Raw genomic sequence first — 9,516 nt, 5'->3', positions numbered from 1 at the left:
AAAAAAAAAAAAAAAAAAAAAGAGTCCATCAAATTTGGCTAGGAGTTGATCATTGGTTTAGCTATTTCCATGGATGGTGGCTAGGGTTGGGGATGTAGGAGGTGAAAATTGAGAATGAGTATGGTCTCCCCTCTTGGGAAGGTTGACTGTAGAGGCAAGGAGAGAGGGCTGTAGTGGGTGCAGGACACTGGTCAAGGATGATTCCTGTTTGGACGAGCGGAGGCAGGATGGCGCACTTCTGGGTTCTTCTTCACTAGCTTTACCTGCGCGCTTGAAAATGCAACCGGTGACCCGGGAAGGTGCAGATCAACTGGGCATGCGTCAGGTGACATCAATCCGAAGAGACCAAGATTTACCTGGTCGCACCTGCGGAACGCCCCCCCCCGACACGCCCGTTCCCCGCCTCTTGCCCTCCCACTCCTAGAAAAGCCGCTCTTGGCCAGTGAGCCACGCTGGCCTTCTCACAGCCCCACTCCAGTGGGGATGTCGGGACTGTGGGAATTCCGTCCGAGAGCCCCACCGGGGGGACTCTGTCGGCCTCCTTTGCTGGAGGCTGATAGACTTCTCCCCCACACCTTAAGTGACCAAAAATAAACTTGCAGTTTTACTCCTACCCTTGCCTGGTCGCTGGTTCTTTTGTGCCCGCTGGGCTGGTCTTAGAAAAACAAATCAATTCCCTTTCTATTTTTGTTTTTTGAGATGGAGTTCCACTCTTGTTGCACAGGCTGGAGTGCAATGGCACGATCTTGTCTCACTGCAACCTCCGCCTCCCAGGTTCAAGCGATTCTCTCGCTTCAGCCTCCCAAGTAACTGGGATTACAGCCACCACGCCCTGCTAATTTTTTGTATTTTTAGTAGAGATGGGGTTTCACCATGTTAGCCAGGCTCGTCTCAAACTCCTGACATCAGGTGATCCGCCCTCCTTGTACTCCCAAAGTGCTGGGATTACAGGCGTGAGCCACAGCACCCAGCCCCTCTCTTTCTTTTTTTAAAGGAGGAAGTGACACGAGCATGGCTACAAGTAGAGAGGAATAAAATTCAGCCTAGGATGGGGGTGGGAGGAGTATGGCAAGGGAGAGATAGTATTTGATGAGACAAGGTTCTGTGTGTGAAGGGAGGGGTGTGTGGATCAGAGCACAGGTGGAGGCCTGGCCCTGGGCAGAGGAAGTGCTATCTCCACCTCTGAGGGGAGGTGAGGGTGGGAATGCATATGCATAATGATAAGGGGCATTGTTAAGGATGGTGGTGGCAGCATTGGGGGCTCCTTGGGACACCAAGATTCTGGTGACTAGCAGAAGAGGAGGGATGGTGCCATCCGTGACTCCAGCCACATTGCTTTGGTCTCTCACACCAGCGGAGGAGACACACTCTTCTGCTCTGAAGCCTCTACTGTCTTTTCCTTAGCCTGAGACACCCTTCTTCAGGAAGCCTTCCCAGACTGACACCTCCAACCTACCCTCTTCCCAGCAGCAGACTCCGTTCTCCATGCCTTCTTTTCCCCAGCACACAGGCCAAGAGCACTCCCTGTTCTTGTTTTTGTTTTTGAGACGGAGTCTCGCTTTTGTTGCCCAGGCTGGAGTGCAGTGGCGCAATCTTGGCTCACCACAACCTGAACCTCCCACCTCTCAGGTGATTCTCCTGCCTCAGCCTCCCAAGCAGCCGGGATTACAGGTGCCTGCCACCAAGTCTGGCTAATTTTTGTATTTTTAGTAAAGACGGGTTTCACCATGTTGGCCAGGCTGATTTCGAACTCCTGACCTCAGGTGATCCACCCGTCTCAGCCTCCCAAAGTGTTGGGATTACGGGCATGAGCCACTGTGCCTGGCCGAGTGCTTCCTATTCTAGAGTCTGTCTCTAGTTGCAGTTGAGAAGACACATGGAGGGACTGGGAGAGGACAAGAATATGTGTATCTGTAAAGCGGGTGGCTTCCCTCTCAGGACTACCCCTCCCCAGATTTCAGGTTCAGCTCTGCCCACAAGGGGGTGCTCAGTCAGAGAAGTCCTGGCTGGCATGGTATGGACAGTGGCCCAGCTGGCAGGCAGGCAGCAGGGCCCTCGCGACTCCACCCCTGGCTAGGACCTTTGCTCCCAGCCCCGATGGCTCCAGCCTTGTTGCCATGGCCACCCCTTAGTTTGGGACAAACAGAGCTCTTCCTCCTCCTGTTCAGCCTCCTAATACCCAAGTGACTCCCTAGGGACAGGCAGGAATTCCGAGCGTCCAGGCTCCCCACCCTTTCCCCCCGGGGAGGCCCAAGGGTGGTGAGTCACTGAATCTGGGCCCCTCTTCGCCCTCTCACTGTTCTCTGGCTTGTCCTGCTGCTCCCTCGGGCCCACCTATTTCCTGCTGGAGTTGGGGAGGGTTGGAGAGAAGGACTGGGACTCTCCTGGGTCTATCAAACCAAGTGGTGGTGAAGGGGAAGGGGTCTTCCTGTCCTAAATCTCCTCCCTGGGCTGTGTTCAGGCTGCGGACACCCTTCTGAGGCTTAGCTCCCATCTCTGCTATCCATGAAACAATCACAGCTTCTTTCTTCCCTTGGTGGGAATCCTTGGGGTCCAGGGTAAGGGACAGAAGATAGGAAAAAAGTAATGTGGGAGAGAGGAGATAGGGTCAGAGTAGAGAAGAGGACTCATGGGGTAGAATTGAATCATTCATTCATTCATTCAGTGAATCAAACAAGTTCCTGTGCTGGGTGTGGAGGGAAGCAGAAACATGTATAAGACATGCCCCTACTTTTGAGGAAGGTGCCTTGATGCTGATGTACAGGCCCTGGACTTAGGGTCCAGGACTCCGGTTTGAGCCCTGACTACTACTTGCTGCGCACATTACTTCTCGGAGCCTTGGATTCCTCATCTGTAAATAACGATAAGAGGACTGAACTCCCAAGGTCCTTGTGAGGGCCAAATGAGATAAATATGGAAAATGCCTCATTAATAGTGGATGTTCAATGCATGCTAAATGACTGTGGATCAGGTTTGCAATCAGGGAGGGGAGTTCAGACATGCCCACAGCAAGTGTAATCTAGTCCAGGAGTGTAACAAAGCCCTGTTCTTGGGGTCTCTATTGGAGTGGCCACTTCTGGTAGAGGTGACTGGGGCAGGCTTTGTGGGGAGGTGCCTGATGCATGATTTTCATTCAGCAAATGTTTGCGGAATGAATGGGGTGAGCTGGAGCCAGGACCTGCAGGAAGGGTAAGGTTTCAACAGGTGCAGATGACAAGGAGGTGCTTCAAGAGAGGAGGGCACAGTCCTGGGGTGGGGTGGGGAGGGCAGCTAGTGCCAGGTGGGGAGGGCTAAGCCTCAGCCACCAGATGAGAAATTTGACCTTTATTCTGAAGGCAACGGGAAGCTCTGAGCTGGGGAGTGACAGGATCAAAGCAATGTTTGTAGAAGATCAATCTGGCTGGGCACAGGAGAGGACACCTGAGCGAGCAGGAGAGGTGGTAGGGGGCAGGGACACACCAGGCAGAGGGAGAGTGTGTATATGTCTAGGAGGCTCAGGACAGGCAGTGATGTCACCCCCTTCCACTCTGCAGAGGGGGCCTCTCGCACCAGCCTGTCTCCAGGGCAGGTCTCACCAGCCTGCTAGGAAGGAGCTTGGCAAGGAGGTGGGGAATTTCCCAGGGACACAGAGAACATGAGAACACTGCCTCTTTTCTCCTCCTTCATCCCCTACCGGGGCCCAGCTCAGAGTAATGGGCCCGGAGGGGGAGAGAAAGGCAGCCCTGGAATGTGAACCTGGGTCCCTTTGTTGGCAGGTTCCACTTCCTGTCCTCTAAGATAGAGGGCTGGAAGAGACAAAGAAGCTGTTAGGCCCCATTAAGAACTGTGCATAACCCCTAAAACTCAGGAACAGAGGGATAATTGAGGTGATAGTGTTACCCAGCCCTGGAGCCCAGCTTTCCTGGAAGGGGAAATTTCTGGCGTGGGGCTGGCTGGTAGGAATCTACCTTTGTGGAGATGAATCATCCTAAACTATCTCTTTGACCCCACCTCTGCCAAAGAGATCCCTTTGGCTCCAATCTCATTCCCGAATGTACCACGCTTCAGGTCTCAATGGGGCAAGGCCAGGATGATGCAGGGGGATACCTGCAGGGGAGGAGGTGTTGAGCAGGTTTCTGAAAATGGTGAGCATTTCAGACCCTATATGATTCCATTCATACCTAAGTGCTGAATGGTCCCACAGTTTTAGGTATGCTTCGGGGCCCACAATCTCTCCCAGCCTCCAGCGCTGACTCAGCCTGAGCCCCTGGGAGCCAGAGATAGCTATCCCAGCTCTTCACAGGAAGGAGATAAGGTTTAAGGCTCTGTACAGGCTCACTCTGGGGAGACTGTGCATACACACCTCCTCCAGCTGCATTCCTCCCGGGCCTGACCTTGTCTTACTCATTCTTTTCCAGGAATTACTACAGGAAGTAGTGAGCTGTCTGAACGCACCATTTTCAGAAACCTGCCTAGCACCTCCTCCCCTGAAGGTATCCCCTCCATCATCCTGGCCTTGCCCCATTGAGGTCTATACCCCATCTTTTTCTTGGCTTCTGGGCAGGCCTGATCTGGTCTAGGACCAGTGAGAAGGGGGCCTAGCCCTGTTCCTTTTCCACAGAAGCATCCTCCCCATTCCTGGTCACTCACTTCTGCTCCAATGACTCCTTGAATTAGTAAGTCCTTCCTTCAGTCTACCCTTTCACTTCCTTTCAGTGCTTAGTTAAGGAGAGGATGCTCCTCTGTGCATTGGCTGTTGCCTCAGACCACAGAGTACAGCTGAGGATCCGCTTCACTCCAGGAGCCCTTCAGCTGAGGGGAGGAAGGCAAAAGAGAGAAAGAAGGGTGAATTCTTAGAGACGAGTGCATGGTCTTTTCCCATCACAGTAGAGTCCTATACAAGCAATTAGCTTTACAAACATCATCATATAATTTATTTTATTTTAAAAATTTTATTTATTTAGTTTTTCGAGACGGGGTCTGGCTCTGTCACTCAAGCTGCAATGCAGTGGCCTGTCATAGTTCACTGCAGCCTCAATCTAATTTATTTTACAGATGAGAGAACAAAAGCTGAGAGCCCAAATCAAGTATGATTTTAAGTATAATGCTTTTGGCCAGGTGCGGTGGGTGGCTCACACCTCGGCTCAGGCTGAGGCAGGCGGATCACCCGAGGTCAGCAGTTTGAGGCCAGCTTGGCCAACATGGTAAAATCCTATCTGCACTGAAAAAATACAAACATTAGGCAAGCGTGGTGATGGGCACCTGTAATCCCAGCTACTTGGGAGGCTGAGGCAGGAGAATCGCTTGAACCCGGGAGGCAGAGGTAGCAGCAAGCTGTGATCATGCTACTGCACTCCAGCCTGGGCAACAGAGCGAGGCTCTGTCTCAAAAAAAAAAAAAAGTATAATGCTTTTCTCACTACACTGCAAGCACTTTAGGCAATTCAAAGCTCTAAAATCCATATTAATTTAAATATAATAATACAGATACTTTTAAAATAATTTCAAAAATTAATAATTAATAATAAAAATAATTTAGAAATAAATGGTCTGCCCCTTCATTATATAGATGAGGCCGCTGTAGTTCAGAAAGGAGCTGTAACTTGTCCAATGTCACACAGCAATTAAGCGACCAAGTTGAGACATAGGCTATTTGATTTCCAAACTTATGTTTTCCTCCTACTGCACATTGTTCTAGGAATTGTCTAAAACAATTCTCAAAACAAAAATTTAACTTAATTTCATTTAATTTTCATCATAAACCTTAGAACACTCTGATTTTAATCACACATCCTAGAGCACTTTGGAGGTAGTGGTAGGAATTTGCAGAAGTGCGGTGATGTGAAGGGGGGGCAGCTCGCAGGATGAGTGGGAGGGTAGAGAGCTGGGAGCCTGGCTACCCAACCCTCACGCAGCTGTCCTGGGCCTCCTGAGTCTTCCCAGATCAGCGGGGAAGCTCCTGGAGGTCTTCTGGAAGGCACCTTCCTTTGTCGGAGGTGCTGGCCGATCAGTTCAAGCTCTCATGCCTGCTGCAGAATCTGCCTTCCTGCCTCCTGCATCTCCCAGCCTGTCTGCCTAGACCCAGGGGACTGGGAAACTAAACTTTGGGTTTTGGAGCCAGAAGAGCTGGGTTGAATTCTGACCCTGGCCCTTAGATGCTACATGACTTAAGAAGTGGATGGAAAGTTTCTGAGCTTTCATATTCTCATCTGTAAAATGAGGCTATTTGTACTTTCCTCATAGGTTTGTTTTCTTATTTATTTTGAGACGGAGTCTTGCTCTGTCGCCCAGGCTGGAGTGTAGTGATGCAAATTCGACTTACTGCAATGTCTGCCTCCTGGGTTCAAGCAATTCTCCTGCCTCAGCCTCCCGAGTAGCTGGGATTACAGGCATGTGCCACCACGCCTGGCTAATTTGTATTTTTAGTAGAGATGGAGTTCAGCCATGTTGTCCAGGCTGTTCTTGAACTTCTGAACTCAAGCGATCCACCCACCTCAGCCTCCCAAAGTGTTAGGATTACAGGTGTGAGCCACCGCGCCCGGCCTCCTGATAGATTTAATTATGAGGAGTAAATGCGGTTATAAAAACCTATGGTACAGGGAGTGCCTGGCATATGGTACTGTCTTCAGGGAAAGAGGGACATATAAGATAGGGAGGAGAGACATGGCTTTGGAGACAGACAGGGTCCAGTTCCGTTTCTCCCATTTGCTACATTTTTTTTTTTTTTTTTGAAACAGGGTCTCACTCTGTCATCCAGTGCCATTGTTACAGGTGCAATTATGGTATACTATAGCCTCAAACTCTTGGGCTCCAGTTATCCTCCCGTTTAGCCTCCCAAGTAGCTGGAACTACAGGTGTGCACCACTCTGCCTGGATAATTAGAACAATTTTTTTTGTGGAGGAGGAGGGTAGAGACAGGATCTTGCTATGTTGCCCAGGCTGGTCTTGAACTCCTGGCCTCAAGCCATTCTCCCACTTTGGTCTCCCAAAGTGCTGGGATTACAGGTGTGAGTCACTGTGCCAAGCAGCACACATTGCTTTTAATCCTGAGGCTCAGTTTTCTCCACTCTAAAATGCAGATAATGCTTATTTTATAGTTTCTGTAAGAATTAAAAGCTTTACCACCTTAAGGAAACTCCTAGGCCATGGGGGAATAGCTGAACCCACGCCCAGCTCTGGGAGATCAGGCCAGAGCTGGGGATGCACAATCAGAGGCACCAGGCTGGAGGGCTGGAGGGAGAAGCCTGGGAGGAATAGTCCATCTGGGAGGGCTTCCTGAAGGAAGTCCTTGGGGGTAGAGCCAGGCTAGAGGGACACAGAGAGAGAGGAAGGAGGGGGCCCTGGGCCTGTGCACTGCATAAGTGAAGAGGGAGTTTGTGCAGGACCTGGCAGTCAAGTAGGATAAGGTCAGGCCATGGGGGCCTGGGGATGGATGGTTAGTGTGGTGACATGTAGGAACCATCGAAGCCATGAGGCTGTGGGTCCAGGAGGAGGACTAGGGAGTTTGACTGTTGCAGCTGGACAATTGTGAGCAAAAAGTACTGGTCCTCTCCCTCGGAGAGGCTTTCCCTCCTCTGCCTTCCATGTTCTGGAGGCTGCTTTTGCTACTCAAGCTTATCTTAATGTTCCCTGGATGGTTACCCAGGAAACTTGGGGAGGCAAGGAAGGAGAGAGAAGGTAGAATGTGGCCTTGGGGAATAGATGGCCTCTGCCTGGAGTTCTCTAGGGAATGCATAAACACACAATTAGTTGTGTTGCCATGGGAGCTTGACGAACAGGTCCCTGAGGCTAAACTGGCCTGGGCTGGCCCAGGCTTAGCCCATTCCCACCATCCAGGTCAGCAGATTTTCCTTATGGCCTATGAATGGGTCATTGTATCTGGGTTGGGGTTATCTTAGTCCTTAGAGACCAGGGAACGGGGAGGGGGGCAGGTTGGTTATAGAGTGGTGGGTAGCAGGTCTTTCCTTTAGCTGAGCTGCGTGCTCTCTAAGTCTTTCTGTCTCATTTTCGCCTCAAGTGATCCTCCCTTGGCCTTCCAAAGCACAGGGACTACAGGTGTGAGCCACTGTGCCTGGTTGGGCACAGGCTGACCTGGCAGGCTGGTTCAGCCATTTGTGAATTCGTTCATCATATATTGGTGCAGTGCCTGTTAGATGCCTATCTAATGCTGTGGATCTGACGGTCACAACATAGTCAAGGTCTCTGCCCTCATGGGGCTGTCCTTTTTTTTTTTTTTTTTTTTCAGATGGAGTTTCGCTCTTGTTGCCCAGGCTGGAATGCAATTGCACTATCTCAGCTCACCACAACCTCTGCCTCCTGGGTTCAAGTGATTTGCCTGCCTCAGTCTCTGAAATAGCTGGGATTACAGGCATGCGCCACCACGCCTGGCTAATTTTTTTTCTTTTTGAGACAGAGTCTCGCTCTGTCACCCAGGCTGGAGTGCAGTGGTATGATCTGGGCTCATTGCAAGCTCCGCCTCCCAGGTTCACGCCATTCTCCTGCCTCAGCCTTCCAAGTAACTGGGACTACAGGTGCCCACCACGCCCGGCTAATTTTTTGTATTTTTAGTAGAGATGGGGTTTCACCGTGTTAGCCAGGATGGTCTCGATCTCCTGACCTCGTGATCTGCCCATCTTGGCCTCCCAAAATGCTGGGATTACAGACATGAGCCACTGTGCCTGGCCTAATCTTGTATTTTTAGTAGAGACAGGGTTTCTCCATGTTGGTCAGGCTGGTCTCGAACTCTCCACCTCAGGTGATCTGCCTGCCTTGGCCTCCCAAAGTGCTGGAATTACAGATGTGAGCCACTGTGCCCAGACTGGGGCTGTCCATTTTGATGGAGAGAGTCCCCCAAGTCTGCCAGGATCCCTACTGTAGGAGAGGTAGTACAGATGCTCAATAAATAAATGTAGTATAGCTCTTTTGGATTGCTAAATAAAATAATAAACATGTTTTGAATCCTCCCTTTTGAGTTATTGACATTATTGCATCTCTTAATGGAGATAATTGGATCCTGACTATAAAACAGCATAATTGAAAAGAGAATGTTCAAGCTCTAAAATTACTTCAGACTTGGGTTCAATTCCTGTCTCTGTCACACTAACTGAAGGACCCTGGGCTTTAGTTTCCTTGTCTGTAAAATGGGAACAATGTTACCTTCCTCATGGATTAGTTTAGGATTATAAATAATAGGTGCGGTGGCTCACCCCTGTAATCCCAGCTCTTTGGGAGACTGAGGCAGGTGGATCACTTGAGGCCAGCAGTTCGAGACCAGCCCGGTCAACGTGGTGAAACCCTGTCTCTACTAAAAACACAAAAACTTAGCAGAGAGTGATGGTGAGTGCCTGTAATCCCAGCTACTTGGGAGGCTGAGGCAGGAGAATCACTTGAACCCAGGAGGCGAATGTTGCAGTGAGCCGAGATCGTGTCACTACATGCACTCCAGCTAGGGTGACAGAGTGAGACTCTGTCTCCAAAAAAAAAAAAAAAACAACAAAAAACAAAAAAGAAAGCCATCATGATCACCATTGTTCCCAAT

The 9,516-nt window shown here is 50.3% G+C and overlaps 1 protein-coding gene across 1 annotated transcript in view; it reads left to right on the top strand.

The window, feature by feature from the left end:
* Window positions 1-3,137: 3,137 nt before the first annotated feature.
* Window positions 3,138-9,516, top strand: part of KRT8 (keratin 8) — a 25,965-nt gene continuing 19,586 nt past the window's right edge. The window contains exon 1 of the mRNA XM_023211026.2: window positions 3,138-3,189. Within this exon, the coding sequence (XP_023066794.2) occupies window positions 3,152-3,189 (38 nt within the window). The 5' untranslated portion in view covers window positions 3,138-3,151. The remainder of the gene's footprint in view (window positions 3,190-9,516) is intronic.

The sequence above is a fragment of the Piliocolobus tephrosceles genome, chromosome 10, assembly GCF_002776525.5.
Source record: "Piliocolobus tephrosceles isolate RC106 chromosome 10, ASM277652v3, whole genome shotgun sequence".
NCBI classification, from domain to species: domain Eukaryota; kingdom Metazoa; phylum Chordata; class Mammalia; order Primates; family Cercopithecidae; genus Piliocolobus; species Piliocolobus tephrosceles.
The sequence above is the reverse complement of the archived record's forward strand: the minus strand, read 5'-3'. Positions and strand labels throughout refer to the sequence as shown.